The sequence below is a fragment of the Sodiomyces alkalinus genome, assembly GCF_003711515.1.
Source record: "Sodiomyces alkalinus F11 unplaced genomic scaffold SODALscaffold_2, whole genome shotgun sequence".
Taxonomy (NCBI): Eukaryota; Fungi; Ascomycota; class Sordariomycetes; order Glomerellales; family Plectosphaerellaceae; genus Sodiomyces; species Sodiomyces alkalinus.
This window is the reverse complement of record NW_021167080.1, coordinates 1,222,836-1,244,947: the sequence shown is the minus strand read 5'-3', so window position 1 is coordinate 1,244,947 and position 22,112 is coordinate 1,222,836. Positions and strand designations below refer to the sequence as shown.

The following is a 22,112-nucleotide window of genomic DNA, read 5'->3' as shown; positions in this document are numbered from 1 at the left end:
AGTTATAAGGTCCGTTAGATAGATCCCTTACTTCCTAGAAGGCACCGTCGATTAGAGTCGAGTCCTATTTATCCTACGCCGCTAATCGGTATAGTTAGGCATATTTCTTCTTATATCGAAGGGTCTTATTATTAGATCTTATAGGTTAGTAGTATTTACTATACTCTCGGCGTACTTAATAGAGATCGGAATACTTAGGTATAAATCCGGGTCCGTTAGCGACCTAGTATAGTTAGTCGCTCTGTCCGTTACCCGCGTTACTATCGTCCTTAGAATCTATAGAACCTTTAGAGTCCACCTCGGCGTAGTAGTACTTATTCTTAGTTTTTATATCAGTATTATCTTCGGATATAGGTTCCGCGGCGGTCTTTTCGGCGGAGGCGTTTACCTGGTTACGGGGGCGGTCCTTAGGATAGTCCCTGTATCGATAGTTAGATTATTTATTAGCGTTATAGGTTAGGAGTCGTTAACCCTTATTATTAGTAAAGCGGTTAGCGTTAGGCGTAGGTAGGGTGCAGTTCTCGCTTTAGCGACGGAACTAGCTAGGGCTAAGGGAATAGCGATCTAGCTATAGTATATAATATCGCTCGGGTATAGGACTAGACTAGCGGTTATAGTACCTTAGAGCGGGCTACTATACTACTACGATAAGCGGTATAAAGCTATAGGATCCGCGGGTTCCTTAGTTAGCCCTAGCTAGGCTATATCGGTTAATATAGTGCTTTTATATACTCTAGGTATAGTTCCGATACTACCCTGGTATTAGGCTAGCTAGGGAGTTTATAAAGTCGGCTTATTTTACCTCGGGTCCTAGGCGGACTACGGTAACGGCTAGGTTAACGTTAAGCTTATCCTAGACGGTAGATAGGAACTTTTCCTTAGGTTTATTAAAGGTCTTAGCGAGTCGGACTACTTTATCGGCAAATACACGGATATTATAGCGGCTTACGATGTTTTTTAGGGTATATCTTTCCTTATATAGTCTATACTCGGCTTCTTTACGCGGGAGCCGGAATCGACTCTTTAGGCCGTCTTTTTAATCTTTTAGAGTGGCTTCCTTATTATACTACTCACGGAGTCCGAGGTCTATAGTTATTAACTATTTAGAGGATTTACCTAGGAGGTAATAGGAGATACCGCGTATAAGGGCTTCGCGATACCCGGGGCTTATACTAGTATACTATTCTATAGCGTCCGTAAAGCGGAACACGTTAAGGAAGATAAGCTTAGTTCTTTCCGTACGAATATCTTAAATAGCGGTAAAGTACTCCGGCGGGTCGAAATATCCGAGGTTATCCGCCTTAAAGCGGACCTAGGACTACTACGGCTATAATCCGCACTAAAGCTCTCCGATAATAGCGAGTAAGTCGGATTAGCGTATATATATTTAATCTCCGCCCGTAAAGGGCGGCTAGGTTAGCGCTAAAGGAGGAGGAGGCGTTTTATCCGGCGGTCCGCGGTCCTAGCGGGCGTTAGCGCGGATAGGTCCAGGTACGCCCGCGCTAAATACTATACTCTTAGTATTAACCGGGTAGTCGGCCGAGAAGGCGCGGCTAGGGGCGTTAAAAGGTTAGCGATTTATAGTAGGAGTATAGTAGGTAGTAGTCTTATCGGGAAAGATATAGGATACGGGCGATTAGTATAAAGGAGGATTTACTTAGGGAGTACGTTAGTTCCTCCTCCTTAATAGCAGGTTCCTTATCTATTATCTTTATAGTAGAATAGATAAGGAGCGTGGTTGGTTCTATATTACTAAATAGAGGGTTACCTAATACCGCTAAGTTAAGCGATAGCCTATTAAGTCCTGTTATAGCCTTTCGACTAGCGAAGGGTATAGCGGAGATAGGTCTAGTAGAACTTATCCCGGTTAGGCTATATTCCGCTAGTCCGTCCTTTAGCTTATCCGAGGTAGTCGGCGATAGCGGACTAGCGGTAAGCGCTTTAGCGATTTACTTACCCTTTTTCTTATCGGTTATATCTAAGCTTACTAGGATCTCCCGGTATTTCGGCTTATAGATAAGCTATTTTTCGAACGCTACGGCGAAGCGATTAGGATTAGTCGCCTAAATCTTCGGATACACGCCTTCTAGCATGATAACTAGCTTCCACGCTCTTCCCTTTAGGGTTACTACGCCGCTAGCTTTAGGGTTCCCCGGTATATTTATCGCCGATCGGAGGATATCGAGTAGCGTAATTTACTCTAGGAGGAGAACGTTTTCCGTGAGGTACGGGTAATCCTTATTAAACTTTAGGAGAGGTTAGGCTCCCCTTATATTTCACGGGAGGGGAGGATAATCGTTAAGAAGGTTTATATTAGTTATAGTATCGGAGCTTAGGATCTATAGTAACTGCCTTAGTATAGGTTAGTACGGGCGTTTTTCCTGCACCGTAGCTAACGACCATGGATTCCTTATATACTCCACACCTAAACCTAGTAAAGGGGAGGCGTTATCGCCTAACGCGTTAACGGGTTTATTAGTAAGCCTATATAGTCCGTATAGGCGCGGTCCTTATAGGTTATACCGGGCGGCGGTATACGAACCTTACCTAAAAGTATTAGTTATTACTATTTAATATACCCTATCTGGGTATAACTCTGGCTAGCTAGTATTATAGGACTTAGACGGATCTAGGATTTAATATGTCTTATCTGGGCACGACTCTAGCTAGCTACTACTATCGGACCTAGGGAACCCAGGATTTAAAGGGTAATCTTTACTATAGTAAAAGAGGTATAATAAAGGTATCTTATCTAAGCTAAGGGGGTGCGCCCCCGGGACTTAAGTATCCACGGGTAAACCCCGTGGAATCCTCGGCTTTTACGTACAGGAACCCGGGGGATTCCCCGGTATTCACTAATTATACCCCAGGAAAGCTATAGTATATCCTAGGGAAGCCATAGTGTACCCTAAAGGTACCTATAGCGTACCCCGTGGGTGCTATGGCTTATACTATAGAACCGCTAGGGTACCCCATGGTATGCCCTAGTGTTCCTAGTAGAACCCGGGGCGTATCACAGGATATACTAGCTAGTCTATTATTACCTAACTTAACCGTCCTATTATTTCTAGCTATAGAATTATTATTCGAATTACTAGTACTATTTTTATTTCTATTACTAACTTTATTACTAGTTTACTACTAACTACTACCTATTTCTCCACTAATTAGACTTATAAGCGCCGACGTATTATTATTCTCTATATCCGTACCCTAGGTACCGGACGCCTTACCGCTAATCCCCTATTAAACGCCGGCGGTACCACTTTTCTTAGGATAAGGTTTTTTAGGAGTCTTTACCGTACCGCTACCACGATTACCCTTAGGAGGTATAGTTATCCTATAGCTAATCAGCTATTACCTATATTTCTACTATAACTCTAGACGCACTTATAACGCTCGATAAATCTTTACCTAACTATAATAACTATAAATTTTCTCTATTAATCTATTCTATATTAGTTTTTATCTAACAGCTATCTAGCTATTACTCTCCTTTAAACTTAGATTTAAACAGAAGAATAGACCTATATATACTAAAGAAAAATTATAAGAGTATACTAAAAAAAAACTATATATACGTTAGCTACCCGTTACCCCTTTACCAGATTACCCCTCCTCTGCTTTAGTTCTAGCACGGTAATACTACCTATAGCCTTCTTAAGGGAGGAACGGGGGGGATACTTATAACCTCCTTCGGGAACCTAAAAAGAAAAAAGAAGAAGAAAAGGAAAAGAGGCTTATAGCCGAAAAGATCCTCTATATAATTACGGAGGCCCTATTTATCCTGCCTACCGTTTTCCTATTTATATATAGAAGGGCAGGCACGCCTTTATTACCGGTAACGTATTTCCCTATTTACGGAATAAATAATACGAACGCGTTTAATAAACGGGCAGATATTAGCCGTTTAATAATACTACTACTATCTAATAGTAGGTAAATAGCTATTTTAAAATTTTATTTTATACCTATTATTATATAAGGATATATTCCTTATAGACTTATTTTTTATAATAAACCTCTATAAACCACTATCTAATGTTACGGCCAGCGGCCAACGGGCCTGACATGCATCAGCGTGAAGGATGCACTGGTATGTAATATACTAGGGCGGGCAGCGTACTAGGGTATAGTCAAGGAAGGATGACTCAGAGAGGATCACGTGGTAACGCACGTGTGCTGGTACGAGGAAGGCGTTAGTATACGTCAAAGGGTAGGCTCACGCCTCTAGGAAAAGGATCAGCACTGAGCCTAAGGGATTAGTACTGAACCCGTGGAAATACTGCAGAGTCACGGTAACCTCGCATACTACGCGGTCATCACGAGGGTGGCTAGGACTATTAACACTCGTCTATATAAACCAGAGTGTCCTAGGTCTTACTTCTACTAGAGAACAAGACATCGATCAATCTAAGTCTTCACCTGGACTACTATTCTACGCTTAAACCTACCTTGTGAAGAAGACGCCTAGTCTTTACAACGTAACTACGACTAGACCACTACGAACGATAGTTACTGCTCTTTAGTTAATATCCTCTTCTTATTTTAAACTAAAACCTCGACGCTAGTCCCCTATCGTCCGCTATACTATAGAGGACCGGAAGCCGTCGTAATATCTGATTAACGGTTAGCTACCTATAGTAGTTCTTTCCACGCCCTTATATATACCTAAAATAGTATACTTCGTAAGGAATTTTCTCTTTATTCTCTTCCCCTAAAAATATCCTTTAATACTACTATTTAAGGTTAGGATATATTTTAAGCCTTTAGCTCTACTATTACTTAACGGTGGATTACCTACGGCTTTATTTTCTTTAAGCTCCGACCCACGTATCACCGATAATACTATTAACCCACTCGCCTTACCCGATAATCACCACCTACCCTACGGATACTCCGTAACTAGCTATAGCCTAAGGATAGGCCTTATTCCAGGAAAGGGTAGCCTATTAGATATAGGATATAAGGAAGACTTAGGAGGTACTAGAATATAGTAGTAGACTACCGGCTAACTAATAAGTGGATATTTATTATATAAGACGGGGAGCTAGACTATTCTAGAAGGAAGGGGTTAGCGATTATCTCTCCTCTATACTACCACCTACCTTTAAGATACTCTTCCTATTAACCACTAGTTAACCTATAGTTAGCCTCCCCTTATATAAGACTCCGATCCTTATCTATTACTCCCTATCACCCTTTAGTCCTTACCTCTTCGGGGTAGACCTATATATCCTTCTTAACACCTTTTTATCGTCGTTATTAGAGTCCTTGTTAATTTTACGGACTATAATATAGTTAAAAAGAATTTTAACTAAGGATATAAGGCCAGAATAACTATAAGTATAGGTTAGCGGTCGTAAAGCTTAATAGCGTAAATATCTTTAAGCTAATACGAAATAAAGTATACGATCACGATCGTAAAATGCCTTAGATAAGGGGTAAGAATTTATAAAGGGTAGTATATATAGTTTCTATCCTTATACTTTTAATAGCGGTTAGAGCGGCTAAGAACCGTAATATAGTGATTAAATACGCGCTATTTACTAGAATAAATACCCTTTACGTATTCTAGGAAAGGGGGGTCGAAAGGGACTAGAATAAAGGCTTCTTTAGTATCATTATTACTATTATTATTACTATCCTTAGTAGTCTATTAAAGGGTTAGCCGGAACCAGAGCAGACGGATCAAAGATAAACGCGCTAAAACGATTTATAGAAGCACCCTTTTTACCGCCGCCCTTACCCTTATTCTTCTTACCGCTATTAGTTAAGGCCTTCTTAGCTGTAGCGGCACGGGTGACCGCGGAGATAGTAGGAGGACCCTAAATAACGCTACTAGTTAGCACGTGCCACTAAAAACAAAGCTCCTATACTCACTATATCGCTATTATTATTATTTTTATTGCTATTAATAGAAAAATTCGGAAAATTAGTTTAAGATCGTTAAATCCTTAAAAAACAACGGAATAAGAGGTTATAAGAGGGAGGATCCAAAAGCTCTAAAACGCCGGTATAACGCCTTTAATTTATCTACGGAAGGCCCTATTATCACCTATTTATTACTACTATTAATAGCACTTTTCCTTTATTATTTACTACTGTTATTATTATTCTTTACTATTTTACAGCTTTTATTCCTGCCTTTTAACTCGATATCAAGGAAATTATATAACCCTTCAAGGCTATTTTAAGGTTAAAAATAAGGCTAGGTTAAGGTTAGGCTAAGTAGTCATTCCGCTAATCATAGCGTAATAATTAGGGGGTATATTATATTCTATCACGTAAGCCGCGGTATAGTGCTCTCCTATTAGTTAGAGATACCCCACTATCCTCGCTTAGAAGGTGGCAGATATATTTAGGACACGTATACCCGCCCCCTTTTCCTTTCTCTTTTATAGATAATATAATTATATATTTCCTGAATTAACGCTCCCTGTAAGCACGCTCCCGTTAATTCAATAATATACACGTGTACCATCAGAAGTCAACACTTATTAACACGATCACGACCATCACCAAGATTATCGAAATACGAACATCAGCAGTAAGTTTCTATGCTATGGAATGGGCACACTCACCGGCATGTGCTTCCTCTCTACTATTATCATAGTCGACCATCGGCCTGGGTCGGTGTCATGACCTTTCCCAACGATGACCCAGATCGCTCCCAGGAGGCTTTCGTTCCCGAAAGAGACCAAGGCCGATATGTCTAGTGCCTCAGCATCTCCGGGGAGCATCTGATATTAGAAAGTCTGGATCTCAAGCCCAAGGGAGCACTTTTATCAGTCTCCTTTCTATGCTCTCTTCCATTCGAGACGATTTCGGCTCTTATGGAGTAAGCGTTCAGTAGCCCGCGCGGATGCTATCTGGGTGAACGTCTGGACGCTGGAGTTTCTGATATACGATAGTTCAGCCACAAAACCACTTCTACTCCGCACCATGGACTGCCTTTCGACGATGGAGTATCTCTGTCTCTCGTATCCAAACTCTGACGGTATACACTCACTCTCCTACTCCCGATAATATAAAACTTTCCGCTATCCCCCCCACGATGTACGAGAGTGAAACCAGTTTGACGCTTACTGCGGCACGCGAACTCGAATATGTTCTCGGACTGATTTCGTTCTTTGCATTTATTTTCTTCTTCTTTTCTTTCCACCTTGCTTTGTAGAACAGGTGAACTGTTCTCTCTCGACAGGAGATGTACCGACGAACGCTATGGACAGGCTCGGTCTTGGCCGCTGCACTGTTCTTCACCATCACAGATGCAGCGGTTGTCATCCGCGCTGCCCCTCTTCCCGAATCCGTCAAGCTCGTACGCAAGGCGGCGGCGGAGGATGGGATCAATCTCCAACTCAGCCTGAAACGGCAGAACATGGATCAACTCGAAAAGTTCCTGCGGGCTGTCTCGGATCCATTCAGCCCCAAATACGGCCAATACATGTCGGACGCTGAAGTTCATGAGATCTTCCGACCTACGGAGGACTCGTTCGACCAAGTTATAGATTGGCTCACCAAATCGGGGTTTGGAAACCTCCATATCACCCCACAGGCGGCGGCAATCAACGTAGCCACTACAGTCGAGACGGCAGACCAGCTGTTTGGAGCAAACTTTTCCTGGTTCGACGTAGATGGAACGCCGAAGTTGAGGACGGGAGAGTACACGATCCCGGACAGGCTGGTTGAGCATGTGGATCTAGTCAGTCCCACGACCTACTTTGGTCGGATGAGACCTCCTCCACGGGGCGACGGGGTGAATGACTGGATCACGGAAAATTCGCCCGAACAGCCCGCCCCCCTTAACAAGCGGGACACCAAGACCGAATCTGACCAGGCTCGTGACCATCCGAGCTGGGATTCGAGGACGCCGGATTGTGCCACGATCATTACCCCGCCGTGCCTAGAAACGGCCTACAACTACAAGGGCTACATCCCTGATCCAAAATCGGGGAGCCGGGTCAGCTTCACCAGCTTTCTGGAGCAGGCGGCCCAGCAGGCGGACCTGACAAAGTTCCTTTCCCTCACGCGCCTGGAGGGGTTCCGTACACCGGCGTCGAAGAAGAAAACGTTCAAGACGGTGCTGATCAATGGCGGGGAAAGCCACGAGGGCGTCCACAAAAAGAGCAAGACGAGCGAGGCGAACCTGGACGTGCAGTGGCTCGCGGCGGTGACCCAGACCAAGCTGCCGATCACGCAGTGGATCACGGGCGGGCGGCCGCCGTTCGTGCCGAACCTGCGGATACCCACTCCCGAGGCCAACACCAACGAGCCGTACCTCGAGTTCCTCGAGTACCTGTTCCGACTGCCCGACAAGGACCTGCCGCAGGTCATCTCCAACTCGTACGCCGAAGACGAGCAGAGCGTGCCCGAGGCGTACGCGCGGCGGGTGTGCGGCCTGCTCGGCATCATGGGCCTCCGCGGCGTGACGGTGCTGACGGCGAGCGGGGATTCCGGGGTGGGCGCGCCGTGCCGGGCCAACGACGGGTCCGGGCGGGAGGAGTTCTCGCCGCAGTTCCCCAGCTCGTGCCCTTACATCACCACCGTGGGCGGCACGCAAGCGTGGGACCCGGAGGTGGCGTGGAAGGGCAGCTCGGGCGGGTTCAGCAACTACTTCCCGCGGCCGTGGTACCAGGTCGCTGCGGTGGAGAAGTACCTCGAGGAGCAGCTGGATCCGGCGGCGCGGGAGTACTATGAGGAGAACGGGTTCGTGCGGTTCGCGGGGAGGGCGTTCCCGGACTTGTCGGCGCACAGCTCGTCCCCGAAGTATGCTTACGTGGATAAGCGCGTGCCGGGGTTGACGGGCGGGACGTCGGCTTCGTGTCCTGTGGTGGCGGGTATCGTGGGTCTGCTGAACGATGCGCGGCTCCGGCGAGGACTGCCGACCATGGGATTCATCAACCCTTGGCTATACGCGAAGGGATATCAGGCGCTGGAGGATGTCACAGGGGGGGCGGCCGTGGGATGTCAGGGTATAGATATCCAGACAGGGAAAAGGGTGCCAGGCGCTGGGATAATTCCAGGGGCATCATGGAACGCAACTCCAGGTGAGCTTTCTTTATTTTTCTTTCCTCCCTCCTTTCCTCCTTCCAAAGGCTACTACCACTGGAAGATCTGTGACTAACCCATTTCTCCTTTAACCAGACTGGGATCCGGCTACTGGACTAGGTTTGCCAAACTTTTGGGCTATGAGAGAACTGGCCCTGGAAGACTGAGAGACTCCGCGTAAGAGACGGCTTGATGAAGGAAGTGCTGCTCAAATCAATGGGGTTTAGAGAGCGACATACCTCGTCAATCATCCACTGTGTACCGTCAACGAGTAAATGGTTAAAGGGGGAAGAGTTAATAGCCGCTTCTCGGCATACTGAACCGACCAGGAGACACTGAATAGGGGCCCAAGTAAGGAAGGCCCTTGACCTGTTGTACACTAGGCACCTTACTAGGCACCTTATGAAATAAAATGGTAGAAATCGAAACCGCCCGTTGAAGAGAAAATGGCAATCGAATGTCCCGTCCCCTTGCCTAATTTATGAATGTGAATGTTGGAAGAAGCTCGACTGGCTATTATTTGACGTGCATCCGCTTGTAGTGGGTTTCATGCCGCCGCTACACAAAGCATGGATTCACAATGCCCTCCCATACGCTGGGACGGACCGCCAGCCTTTCCAGTCTTCTGGGCGCATTATCTTGGGAAAGATGACACCCTCGACCAGAAGAAACCCAGCCCGAATGAGACAGCGGCGTTAATTGGGAGTTGTATCTTCTTCAGGGATGTATTTATAGACAATGGCGTATTATTAGTCAGTTGGACGAACATAATATTGCCCATCATGGAGCCGAATAGAGGGAAGAAGTCCGAATATCTTGGAATCGTATCGCGTTGTATATGGAGTTGATTGGCGGGTGGTTCATGTTCCATTTGTTTCGCGACACCATGCAGACTTGATATAGGTACCGAATATTTGTCTGGGCCCAGCTGTCAGTGGCCTCAGTCAGCTCTTGTCGCTTTCTATCGGCCCTGCGTTTTCGGTGTGTGTACCTACCATAGGTACCTTAGGTATGGAGGTCCTAGGTCGCAGGCACTGGATAGGAACGACCTCATCTTTCAACCTGGAAGGTACGAAGTTTTATCTACGGACTGTGCTGTATCCATAAGGTAAGGTAGGTACCTACCTTACCTACCTACCTAGGTACCTTACCTACCTACCTTACCTACCATATTAGGTAAGGTACTTTACTTTACTTCATTCTGACCTAATCTACCCCGTAAAGGTGTCCGTACTGCGTGGTAATAATTACTTTGTACGTACTAATTAGGTACCTTACTGAGCATACCAATTAATTACTCCGTAGGTACCTACTTCTTCTCTCACTCGTGAATATTTCCTTTCCATCTTTCCCAACCTCTCTCTCTCTCTCCCTGCCCACTGCCATCACGATATTGAGCGCATGCACAGTGCTTCTACCGCCCATACAATCGAATGCCTGTGCGCCCCGCCTCTCTTCTGAAACACAGACAACACAGACGCAACACAGACGACCTGAGCTCCTCTTGCAAGGAAGATGTGACAGGTCCCTAACCAACCCTCGACAATGCATCCAGCACAACCATCACGACCCCCACCCCGCGCACCTGGCAGCTTCAGTCCCTTGCCAGGAGCGGTTTCCCAATCATCATCCACCATGGCGCCACAGCGACCGCGCCCTCCACCTCGTCTCGATTCCGAAACGGCCGAAGACGACTCGTCCATTGCGTCCCTTGCGTCCCTTGCGTCTCTTCATGTCGCCAGGCAACGTTCGCAACTCACTGCCCACCCCAACTCGAGTTCAACCTCAATAAACACAAACCCCCACAACTTCTCCCGCCCAACCGCGCAACGGCCTCACGGCAGCGGGGATCCTACATCGGCCGCTGGTCACACATCGAGCCCCCTAAGAAAGGCCCGCCATCACGCGAGGAAACATAGCCATACCCAAGGCCTGTTCGAGCCTACCCTCCCTTCGACGAGCACATCGAACCTATCGCAAATTGGCATGACCCAGACCCCAACCCCCACGCGGCCGCAGAGCCCGGCGCTCACGGCTAGTCAGATTGCCGCTCAGGCCGCCTTCCAACACCAAAACAATGCCAACAGCATCAGACAGCGTTCACAGACCGTGCCTCCCCCCGTAGATGGCAACGGGGTTGGAAACGACGGTGCCAGAAGGGGCAGCTCGGGTAGAGGCCCACTGAGCCCGCCTATGCTCAGCTTGACCGAAGCGAGCGCCCCACGAGAGAGCGGTTTCGGGAATCAAGGGTACCACAACGGTCTTCTGGGGAGCTATTCGGCTGCGGCCGCCACTGCTGCGAACGCCGCTTACCCCAGGTCGGGACAGACATCGCCCAAACTACCGCAGCCCCAGCCCCAGCCGCAGTTACAGTCGCAGTCGCAGTCGCAGTCGCAATCGCAGTCGCAATCGCAGTCGCAATCGCATCCGCACCCTCTCTCCCACCCTCTCTCCCACCCTCTCTCCCACCCTCACCCTCAACATCACCATTCACCGAGCCCTTCACCCACTCATGTGCCCGTCGCCGTCTCCGAGGCGGCCCGGCCAGCCAAGCCCGAGAAGGAGAAATCCAAAGTCAAATTGTTCTCTCGGCCGGGTAAGATTGTTACCAAAATCGATACCAGGGAAAAACCCATGCCCAGTCCGAGCAAGATCGGATCGGCTCTCGCCTCACTGCAGCGGGGCAACTTCAGCACTACCAGCCTCGTCGACACGAGCAGCCACTCCCTCTACAGCATGAACAACTCGTCCTCGGCCACCATTCGACCCATCGATACCCCTGCCGAAAGAGAAGGGAAGGAGAGAGAAAAAGAGAAGGAGAAAAGACACAACTTTCTGTCTCGCCAGAAACAGAAGCTCAAGGAGGATTACCATCTAGCCTTGTCGTCGGCATCGAGCAACTCCAAGCCCACGGACCCCAGCGCTCCCACGAGCCTGTACAGTTTCAACGTACCCGCCAGTCCCGTACCGTCTAGCGGCTCCTTCACCAAGGTCAGGAAAGACAAGAAGGTGGAAAGGTCCGAGAGCCGGCTAGATGGCGAGTCCACCTTCTCTTCCGAGTGGCCGGCTTCGGGAAGCCTGACCACCTTGGCCAACGCCTCGTCGGCTCATCTCCTCGACCCCGTCGATTCCAGCAAGTACGGGCTCAACAGCATGGCTCTCGACGATGCCTGGCCATACCTCAAAGCGAAAATGATCGTCGTCTTCGAAGGGGAGGACCCGCGCCAACCCGTGGAAGACTTCAACCGGCTCGTCAATCTGCACATACAATACTGCATCCAGCGGAGGTCGCCTACCATCATAGTGGACGACTTTCGCGAACTTTTGACGACGGGGTTCACGTCTCTGGACCGCTCTCTGCGGCGGACCCAGGAGGACAAGTTCATTCCCGCCCTGGTCGAGATGTGGCTCATCACCTACACCTCCATTCTCCCCTTCCTACAGGCCGTCTTCCTGCCGCTCGACCTCGAGTTCTCCGGGTGCGGCTCTCTCATGACGCCCGAGCAAGCCCGCGATTTCTGGGGCGGCGTTATTGCAGGCGACTCCCCCGAGGTCAGTCCGGCGTCCTCGGTCCTCGACGTTCGTCGGTTGGTTCTCACCGCGTTTCGCGACATCGTCATCCTTCCCCGATACGAGACCCTCAAGACCATCTTCTCTCGCCTATCGCTCGAATTCCTCCCCTCCACTTTCGCCCAGATGGCCCTCTCCTCCCCCTCCCCCTCCCCCTCCCCAGACTTTGTCTCCGCCCTCTCCACGAGCCCCGCCACCCAGACCTCCGACCTCGGCGGCGGCATGATGATGCGTCCCGGAACGGCCATGAGCCTCGACCCCTCCGTGGCGAGCTACGGGTCCACCTCCACAACCCTCCTCGGCGACACCGGAAGCGCGACCGGCTCCCACAGCGCCGCGAGCCGCAGCCGCGCCATCAGCAACGTCAGCTTCGCCAGCGGCGGGAGCGACGGCCAGCTTCGCCCCTTCACGCCGTCGTCCCTGGGCCACCAGCACCAGCACCAGAACCAGCACCAGCACCAGTACCAACACCAGCAGACGCTGCTCGGCAGCGTGCGGGAGCAGAACGTCGAGGACTCGAAACAGGTCACGGAGATGGTGGGGCGGATGCTGCAGTGCATGAGCATCCTGGCGGGCGTCGGCGTCGCGGGGGACGGGAGCGACGAGGCGAATAAGAAGATGGAGGAGCTGTGTCGGCTTCTCAAGCTGAACTGGCTCGGACGCGGTCGCACGGGCCGGAACAGGAGGGGCATCGTCGGTGGGAGGGTGAAGAGGGATGTGACCCAGGAGTCCGTGAAGGAGGCACTGCGGGTCGCGTAGATCCATTCCCCTCCGAAATGAAGGTACGGCAAGGGCATGAAGAAAGAAATGAAACGGGGAGGAGAGGCATGGCTGGGTGCTTCATGAGATTTACGACTGGGGGGTTTCGTTTTCCTTTTTTTTCTTTTCGTTTTGGCACGATCACACAGGACATGGCGGCGTCATGGGCAGCCAGGACTTTAGGTATGGGGGAGGTCAGATTAGGGTGATGGCGTTGTACTCCTTGAAAGTACACAGGATATGATGGTTGATAGGCGCAAGATACCTTACTTCAACATAAAGGACGGTGGATGAGTTACAGTAGCCCACATATCTAAGTGAGAGCGTACAGAGTGTAGAACACAATTCAAAAGGATGCGAGTACGGCATGGTGTTGAATTCACGTTTTGATAACGGCGACACTGAAGACACAAGCAACTGGCACTCGAAGTCCAATTTCATAACCATTCTTTTTTAGCAATGGTTCATATATTGATGTACAGACATATCCTCTAAAGTGCATCTGAAGAACAAAGTAGAATAGTGTATGAAGTCCCCATGGACGATCTCGCAGGATGAAGCCTAAAAAGATATGCCCGGTTAGCTTTGGTCAAACAGACATGACTTCAAACTAATGGCAAAAATAGGCACAGGTTTGCTAAATCAGACATCCAAAGGAAGGAATTATGTCCCTCATTTACCCCAGGTTTTGGCTCGTTAGGGGCTCGAGTGGAAACTGCGAATGTTCGAGGAGTTTTCATCATAAAAAGAGCGAGAAGGCCAAAGTAAAAGAGAAGAAATATAGCACTGACCTATTGAGAACTCGAGGAGTCAAGGCAGACTGGAAGATTTGGTTAGTGTCTCCGGATAAATGTGTAGCACATCGGAGAAGCAAGATCCCCGCAAGTAATATAGGATAGAAAAGCTCCAATATGGTCGAGAAATAAGCGCGTCAAAACCTAACAAGCGACCATTGTTGTTAGCAAAATTTGCTTCTGAAAACAATCTCATTGATGTGATGTGTGAAAGATATAAATTGGTGTCAGACACGATATACTGGCAAGTAACAGGCTCCCTTTGGAGGAGCCCGACTTTTTTCGTCATGGTCGATTCTGCCGGGAAAAGAAGACAATTGTTTCTGTGTGTCATCATACAGGTGATGGGAAAAGATGGGGGTTTTTGCGTGTTGGGAGTAAAATTCAAGCGCGAGAAGCATGTTGAGAAAAGCGCGACATACCTGATAGCAAGGTGGCTTCGTATTCCGTGCTGCTTAAAAAGCTTGAACACGAATGGAAAGTTTCTTCAGAGGCACTTGCCCTCGAAGGTCTTTGCAAGAATGAAACAACTCCAATGCCCTTTTTGCAATAGCAGGCTCTTCCGTAAGAGCGAATACTGCAGCCGTATGAATAGCTGATGAGAAGAGACAGGAAAAGTCTCTTCTAGGAGCAGTAGAATAGCAGCAAAATGGAAGCTCCCTGTGGTTGGGGAGAGTTGTAGATGAGGAAGAAGTTTGTTTGTGGCGGCTCTTCGCTGGTGAAGAAATACTCGGCTGAAGCACAGTCCCAATAATTTTTTCTTTGCCAGTCCACACTGTGTATAGACTGCATGGTGTATGATTGGCTGATATGCGTTTTCCTATGGGTCCGGAAAATGACACGGTCCGTGTTCTTGGGTGGGCGGCTGCACGCTCCAGTTTCTCATGCTTTCGATCAAGATCCATCACAGACATCGCCGGTCTCGGTGGTTTGTTTCAGTTTCGTACGTACGGATAGCATGTTATGTGTTCTCTTGGATTGAGACACATGTCGTAGTGTCAATGAAGACATTCGCTTCTGAGAAATTCCTCCCTGGTTTATTACTGTAGGTGGAACGAGACACATGAACAACGACTGGTGGATTCTGCTCCGTAATCGAGACTTCCCGTAATCAGGTACTTACCACCTCCTCCGGTTCATGTGTCCGCCATGCCATTTCCAGCCTTCTCCGAAAAGTCGACTACCTTATAACGGGGCCATCATTAGCTGGCTTCGATGATAAGCGTATATACGGATAAAGCATCCTACCTTGCTCTCCGCACTCCACCACTCAAAGTGTCGAGTGTCCGCCTCCATGCTCTAAAACAGCTTATATCCCGGTTAATTGCATAAACCGAACTACTTGATCCCACAAGTCGCTCCACATTTCCCTGGGCTTCGAAATCTTGGCCCCAGTCCTAGCCTAGAACCATTCTCCCACAATCGTTCGCTCACTGTTGGCGTCTCTCTGCCCATTCCCTTTCCTTGTCCCGATCGGCTCCCCTCCCCATCTAGGTAGCTAGCCCAGGATCGATCTGGCCGCAAGGAGGAAGAAGCGCCTCACCATCTGCACTTCCCTGCGACTGCGACACCAGATATTCCGGGATTCCGGCCAACCTCCCCACCGCCACCGAGATACGTCTCCCATTTGGGTCATCCGTGGGATCTTCATTTTGCTCCCAGGGACGGACCTTAATCCTCGTCGCTCTTACCCTCGCTTCTCTTTCTCGACATTTTTTAGACCTTGTACTTCTGGACTCCCTCTTCCCACTTGCTGGGCGCCGCACCCGTTGACAGGAAACCGAGCGCACACGGAGCAACTCGAAGCTTGCCCTCTGGGAAAGCCTTCTCGTCTCTGAGCTCTTCATTTGGGGGGTTTTTTTTTTCTTTATCCATCTCTTCTCTGCAACTCACCCTACCCTCCCGACCCTCTGGCTGAAGTCGCTCCCCAGCGGCGGAAAACACGCGGCGTCGCCTCAACCATCCCAGCCCGACTCGCGAGCAAAACAAAAAGACGGACCTCACTTGACCGACTACACGCGAACAAACGTTCCTGGCAGAGCTTCCGTTGTGACACAGCACCGGATTGCCCGAGCCCGACACGTCGCGACGTTTATCGATCAATTGTCTCCGTCTTCCTTTTTTTAGGCTTCTCGCTACTTGCTTGCCCGGTTGCCTCTCTTTGTACATCGTATTCGACGCCACCATCGCGCCTTTTTCCCCGGCTTTTTTTCCAACCTTCTTTCGATATAACCTTTTTCTTCTTCTTCTTCTTATTTTTTTTTTTTTTTTACCACGACAACACGGGCCCTCGCTCATCGCACGACTCGCACTGGTTGATCCAACCGATCAAGCAACCCTGATCAGTCAAGCAATTTTCTACAAATCCGTCGCGTCATTGAATGATCCTGGATCGAGCCTCGTGATTCACATCTCCAGGTTCCTTCCTCATTGCATTTGAAACGAACATTTCCCCTACCCGTTGGTAGATTCCGTCACGATTTAGAGTTCCGGCTTGTGGCCAAACGATACCTCGACTTTCTCGCTCTCTCTATATCTCTCTCTCGTCCTCTCTCGCCTCTACGACACTCGCGCGACACTTCTTTCGTCGCTTATCCCACAACCTATATCTTCACCGCTCGAGGCCTTTACCACAGTCGCGTCAACCGTGGATCGACTTGCAACCCGACCTACACCCGTTGTCCGCTTCAAACCCATCGCTGACTAGCACGAGCGGTGTTTTTTTCCTCGGGCGAGCGTATGCAATAGTATCGCGTGTTCGACGTCGATATCCACGTCGTGGATGGTCGACATTAGGAAGACATGATGAGTATGGGACCTTCTTTCGCTGGCCATCCGGCCGGTATGCACCAACACCCAGGTGTACCCGGCCATCCTATGGCACCCGGTATGCCTCATAATCCAAATCAACCAGGTGCGCCCGCCGGAGCTGGCATGCCTCAACAAATGCATATGGCCGTCTCGGGTCCTGGGGGACAAGTAAATCCTGCGGCCTTGATGGGCGGCATGCCGCCTGGCGCCGCTGGGCCTAATGCCCATGCCCTCCAGCACCTGAATCCTGCACAGAACCCGATGTTCCAGCAGGGCCCATTCGCCAACTGTACGTGCTCATCCAGTTCATCTTCTCCCTACCTTCTTTCCCCGCAGTGCTTCCTCCGTCGTCCCTCCCCTTCGCTCTCTGCCATAATGGCCATGGCTGTGCGTACTGATTTTTGCCCTGCACAGTCGCTGGTAATCCTGCCATGGCCCAACTACAACAGCAAAGATTTATCCAACAGCAACAACAAAGCCGACAACAGTTCCTGGCTCAACAAGCTGCTTTCGGCGCCAATATGCAAGTTGGTGTTAACGGCATGCCTATGGGTGTTCCGATGAACCAGGCTCAGCTTGCAGCCATGCGACAAGCCAGAATGCAGCAGCCGGTAGGTTTATGCCACCCAGTGATCCCTTCACCCCCCCCCCCCCTTTTTTCTCTCCAACTGGGTTCTCTTTCCCTCATAAGGCACTGGTCATCATCTCTAACGTAGACGTAATGAAGCATGCCCACCACAACCAAGCAATGCTTGCTCATCAGCTCGCGCTCCAACAGCAACAGCAGGCCGCCCAGCAAAACCAACAAATGCAACATCAGAGCGGCCAGCCAGGCCAGCCGGTGCAGATAAGCCCGCAGCAATTGCAGAATCTCCAGCAGGCCCAGCTGGCCATGCAGGCTCAGCAACAGGCCCAGCAGCCCCAAGGCCAGCCCCAGCAGCCACAACAGCAAGGAGGGCCACAACCGCAACAGACGCCGCAGCCGCAGCCGCAGCCGTCGCAACCTACCAATCCGCAATCCGCCGGCCACCCTACCCCGTCCCAAACGCCTGGTCCCCAGCCAAACCAGCAACCTCAGCCTCCTCAACCACCGAACCAGCCCCAAGGTCCTCAGCAACACGGCCCACAACCTCAGCAGCAACAGCAGCAGCAGCAGCAGCCGCCGCAAGGCCAGCCATCTCAACCGCAGCAGCCGCAGCCTCCCCAGCAACACCCGCAACAGCATCACCAGCAGCATCCGCACCAAATGAGTCAGGCCCAGCAGGCCGCTTTCGCTACAAGGATGGCCCTGGCGCAGCAACGAAGGGAGACGATGAAGGGAAACTGTTTGCTGAAGCTCATGCAATTCAGCGAGTCTCTGAGCGACTTTCCGGTAGGATACATCCACTGAACTTGGCAGGGAGTGAACGTTGGATGTCCCCCGCCCCCCGCTAACACATACCTCGTTTCGCTCAGGGCTCGAAGGGCAAGGATGACTTGTCGTATTGGAACAACTTCGTCGCCCAATTCTTCTCTCCGAGAGGCGTTTTCAGACACTCCGTCCATATTACCGACGTCGAAGACCAGACCGATAAGCAATACGAGATCACCTACCCGGCCCTGGCCCGATACTTCCACACGCACTTTGACAGCGGTGTCAAGAATATGCAATTAATCATGGAGAAGGGTACTACGGACCGGTCACTTCCGTCTCATAACCAGTGGATAGAAAACACAAGATCCAGTTGGATCTATTGGTTTGAAGGAGGCTCTCATGTAAGTCGAGGAAGTGCCGGAAATGTGTTGAAAGTCTCGCGCGACCAAAACTAATGCCGAATTACCCAGCTCGTCGCAACGGGTACGGTTCGCGCCCATTTCGACAACGACCAGAAAATTGAGCTTTTCGAATTCATCACCAGCGGCCATGAAGAGTACATTTCTCGGAGAGCGGTCATTGAAGCAGCGAAGCCCGCACACAACTGGGCCAAGGAATGGCATAGGGTCAACTCGCAGGACACCAAGGCCTCGCCCGAGATGAGCAAGAAGGGCAAAGCTCGCCCGATGAAGTCGCCGCAGAACCCGCCGCCCGATGCTTTGGTGGACCTACCAGAATCCGCGGTAAAAAAGAGCATGGGCATTACTGAGGCGGTGTTCCAATTTCTCGAGGTACGCATCTTCGCCCCTTCCGACCGCCTACCCGCATCATTTTGGGCTGCCGCTAACGGGGAGACTAAAAATTACAGATCGTGGAAGTAATGGGCCAGATGAACCCTCTCTTCGGGTTTTACCACAGCCATCCCGGGCTGAGTCCTTATGCGGCGCTTGAGCAGTACGTCAACCAGATTAACCATCACCAACAGCAGGCCATGAACGCGCAAGCCATGAACGCGCAGGCAATGAACGCGCAAGCCATGAACGCGCAGGCCATGAACGCGCAGGCTATGCAGGCCCAGGCTTTGCAGGCCCAGGCTATGCAGCAAGGCCCTAGAACACCCAGTTTCGGCCAGTTCCCCGTGCCCGGCGTACAGCAGATGGGCGCGAGTCCTGCTCAGCAGAATATGCAGCTCCCTGGCTCGCCTCACCTAATGGGCAGCCCTGCTATGGGCCACATGCAAGCACCCGGGATGCAAGTACAGCAGAGCCAGCAAGGCACCAATTCGAGCGGCCCGAGTGCCAACAACTCTCCGGCCTCGAACAAGAGGAGACGACCGTCCACCGTCAAAGCGGAAGAGGATGCATCGTCCGCACCAACTCCGGGAGCCGGCGCGGGCGGCGGACAAGTCAATGGCGTCCAGAACAAGGGCAAACCGCCGACTCCGAGGATGCCGAAGAGAGTCAAGACCAACCCACCCGCGGCCTAAAGCCGGCTTTTTTTTTTTTTTTTTTTTTTTTACCTCGACATCGCTTTCGAAAAAACACGCGTCAGTGGTTACTTGCAGGCTTGTGGCCCATTTCGTCATGCATTTGACGTCACCGCTATGTCCGCACGTTGGGCGTTCTCTATCCTCGTCGTCTTCCATCAACGGTTTTTTTTCTACGCGTTCCTTGCGTTGGCTCGACACAGCTGATGCCCTTCCTGACGGCTACTGGGAGAGACTGGGAGTTGGTGTTGGCGGCACCATATTCGTTAAACGTCTCTTTGGTTTTGGTTATGGTCGGATGATAATGAGGTGACCAAGACGGTTGCCGTGTATGATATCCCCGCTCGGTCAGGGACTATAATCGAGCTTTACCCACTGTTTTTACGCCATGGCATTTCCGTCCCATGCGGATTGCTTTACCATGTTCTTCTCGCGAGCTCGCGTGTCCGAGGAGGAATCCGAGTGACGAGACAGGGGTAGTATATTGAATAGGGAGTCATTTCGCATGGTTATTCTGGAAGGTGTTTTTTTTCTTCTTGAGTTTTTGTTTCTCCCCCCCCCCCTGAGTCGATGCGAGGGAGGAAATCATGGGCGCGGGTGTCTATTATTATTTGTTCTTTTGCTTCTCTGCCTTTCTTGGTTCGTGCAGTGGCATCTATACCCAATTGGAGTGGAGGTGTCTAAGTCTAACGTCTACATCTCAGACTTCACATGTGCGCCTGGTGATGAGTTTGCCTCGATATCTTGACTTTGAAATGCAATATGCCTCGGCGCGCAAGTTCGGGAAGGCGGAAGCGAGGTCGATGTGTTCGGATGCCGCGACGAGAGAGGGGATTTATGCGATAAATAGTCAGTGGCCACTGTCCTGCAGGCCACAGAGCCAAGTAGCTGATCCAGTGGGTTTCAAAGAATTTGGCGGACGACTATTTACTACGAAACCATTTCCATAGGTATGCGATAGTTGAAGTAATTACCTATGGGTGGTTTGAGTTGTCTTTTGGCCTCCCGATTAGTCATCGGTCCCATCAGATTGTTGACCCAGCAACCCCGCCCCCCCACCAAAGCTAAAGCAAATGAAGACTCGCATTCATCATTGCCAGACAATGTTGCGATACGCGACCACGCTCAACTCGGTACCGGCTCGACTGAACCAATTTACTACGCTACTACGCGAGGCGACTTTCTCGTCAAGATACTCCTCATATCACGAAGAAGCGATTTTCAAGACACACAAAATATGGCTTCGACTTTTGAGCCTTCTCGGTCCCGGCATTCTATGGCGCCCGGGCCGGCGACGTCGGTGGCAGACACGTTACCCAGCATCCACTTCGGGTTCGATGAACTGCGCGATCGCATGACCAAATTCAGTGTCAAGTTTGACGCGTTTATCGAGCAAGGACGAAAACGCGTGTTGGAAGAGAGGAACCAGTTTCGGATGAACATGGCAGAGCTACAAGGTCCGTAAACATTGCTGCCCCCTTTTTTTTTTTCTTTTCTCCTGGTCTCACCTCCCCAAAAGGGGCCATTGATTATTTCGCGACACTAACGACGCGATAAAAAAACAAACAGAGGACCAACGAATGAAAAAGAAAGACATCGAGATCCTACGCCTCAAAACGAGCACACACCAACAAACGGTCGAGCGGGAAACAGCAGAGAAGCGGGAGATGGAGGGCGCGATCGCGCAACTGGAGAAGGAGCGGGACAAGCACCTGACGGCGCGGGAAGCACTCCAAAAGCAGATGGCGGACACGCAGCGGGAGATCGACGCGCGGCTGGCGGCGCAGAGGGAGTACGCGGCGCGGATGGAGGCGCAGTCGCGGTTCAACGTGCCGGAGCTGGAGTTTTGGCAGCAGAACCTCGGGCTCCGGATCGAGGGCGCGGGCCACGACGACCGGCTCAAGTTCGTGTACACGTGCATCGACGAGAAGGACTGGGACCGGGAGGCGTGGTTCGAGCTCAGCACGGCGACGCGGGACTACGACGTGCGGCACTGCCGGCCCAAGCTGGAGAAGGAAAAGGTGGAGCGGGTGCTGGACCGGGTCAACGAGACGAGGGAGCTGGTGGTGTTGCTCAAGGGGATGCGGGAGCTTTTTGTGGAGGCGATGAAGGCATCATGAGGTGGTGTGGGATGACAGTCCCGGTTTGGGTTGGGAGGGAGGGAGGCGTTGTCTGGTTTCTGTTTGTTTGTTCGTTTGTATGTGCTTATTGATGATACCACAGTTTTGCATTATGATAGAAGTGTACCGAAGGTAGGTAATTACCCCATGTGATATGACAGGACATC

At 50.5% G+C, this 22,112-nt stretch overlaps 5 protein-coding genes across 5 annotated transcripts; 4 read left to right on the top strand and 1 right to left on the bottom strand.

The window, feature by feature from the left end:
* Nucleotides 1-7,207: 7,207 nt before the first annotated feature.
* On the top strand, nt 7,208-9,218 carry SODALDRAFT_273249 (tripeptidyl-peptidase; the record flags this gene model as incomplete). Its single annotated transcript, XM_028607888.1, has 2 exons — nt 7,208-9,050; nt 9,148-9,218. 2 exons carry the CDS (start codon nt 7,208-7,210, stop codon nt 9,216-9,218), a joined length of 1,914 nt encoding a protein of 637 aa, XP_028468036.1.
* A 1,360-nt stretch (nt 9,219-10,578) lies between these two features.
* On the top strand, nt 10,579-13,747 carry SODALDRAFT_306301 (HbrB-like protein). Its single transcript, XM_028609038.1, has 2 exons — nt 10,579-11,417; nt 11,550-13,747. The coding sequence occupies exons 1-2, from the start codon at nt 10,597-10,599 to the stop codon at nt 13,378-13,380; spliced, it is 2,652 nt and encodes an 883-aa protein (XP_028468035.1). The 5' UTR covers nt 10,579-10,596; the 3' UTR covers nt 13,381-13,747.
* A 2,036-nt stretch (nt 13,748-15,783) lies between these two features.
* SODALDRAFT_91384 (hypothetical protein) lies at nt 15,784-16,724 on the bottom strand. The gene has a single exon (XM_028615780.1). The coding sequence runs from the start codon at nt 16,470-16,472 to the stop codon at nt 15,891-15,893; it is 582 nt and encodes a 193-aa protein (XP_028468034.1). The 5' UTR covers nt 16,473-16,724; the 3' UTR covers nt 15,784-15,890.
* Nucleotides 16,725-20,119, top strand: SODALDRAFT_91385 (hypothetical protein). The gene is made up of 6 exons (XM_028615781.1): nt 16,725-17,274; nt 17,400-17,596; nt 17,713-18,357; nt 18,441-18,740; nt 18,810-19,130; nt 19,208-20,119. The coding sequence occupies exons 1-6, from the start codon at nt 16,977-16,979 to the stop codon at nt 19,823-19,825; spliced, it is 2,379 nt and encodes a 792-aa protein (XP_028468033.1). The 5' UTR covers nt 16,725-16,976; the 3' UTR covers nt 19,826-20,119.
* A 943-nt stretch (nt 20,120-21,062) lies between these two features.
* On the top strand, nt 21,063-21,945 carry SODALDRAFT_272164 (hypothetical protein; the record flags this gene model as incomplete). The annotated part of the gene is made up of 2 exons (XM_028607819.1): nt 21,063-21,282; nt 21,395-21,945. The coding sequence occupies 2 exons, from the start codon at nt 21,063-21,065 to the stop codon at nt 21,943-21,945; spliced, it is 771 nt and encodes a 256-aa protein (XP_028468032.1).
* Between the last annotated feature and the right edge of the window lie 167 nt (nt 21,946-22,112).

Coding starts and splice junctions, on each gene's coding strand:
- SODALDRAFT_306301 (XM_028609038.1), top strand. CDS start 10,597: ATGCATCCAGCACAACCATCACGACCCCCACCCCGCGCACCTGGCAGC. Junction 11,418..11,549: donor CAGCCCCAGCCCCAGCCGCA/GTTACAGTCGCA, acceptor CCATTCACCGAG/CCCTTCACCCACTCATGTGC.
- SODALDRAFT_91384 (XM_028615780.1), bottom strand. CDS start 16,472: ATGAGCGAGGGCCCGTGTTGTCGTGGTAAAAAAAAAAAAAAAATAAGA.
- SODALDRAFT_91385 (XM_028615781.1), top strand. CDS start 16,977: ATGATGAGTATGGGACCTTCTTTCGCTGGCCATCCGGCCGGTATGCAC. Junction 18,358..18,440: donor AGTCTCTGAGCGACTTTCCG/GTAGGATACATC, acceptor CGTTTCGCTCAG/GGCTCGAAGGGCAAGGATGA. Junction 19,131..19,207: donor CGGTGTTCCAATTTCTCGAG/GTACGCATCTTC, acceptor TAAAAATTACAG/ATCGTGGAAGTAATGGGCCA.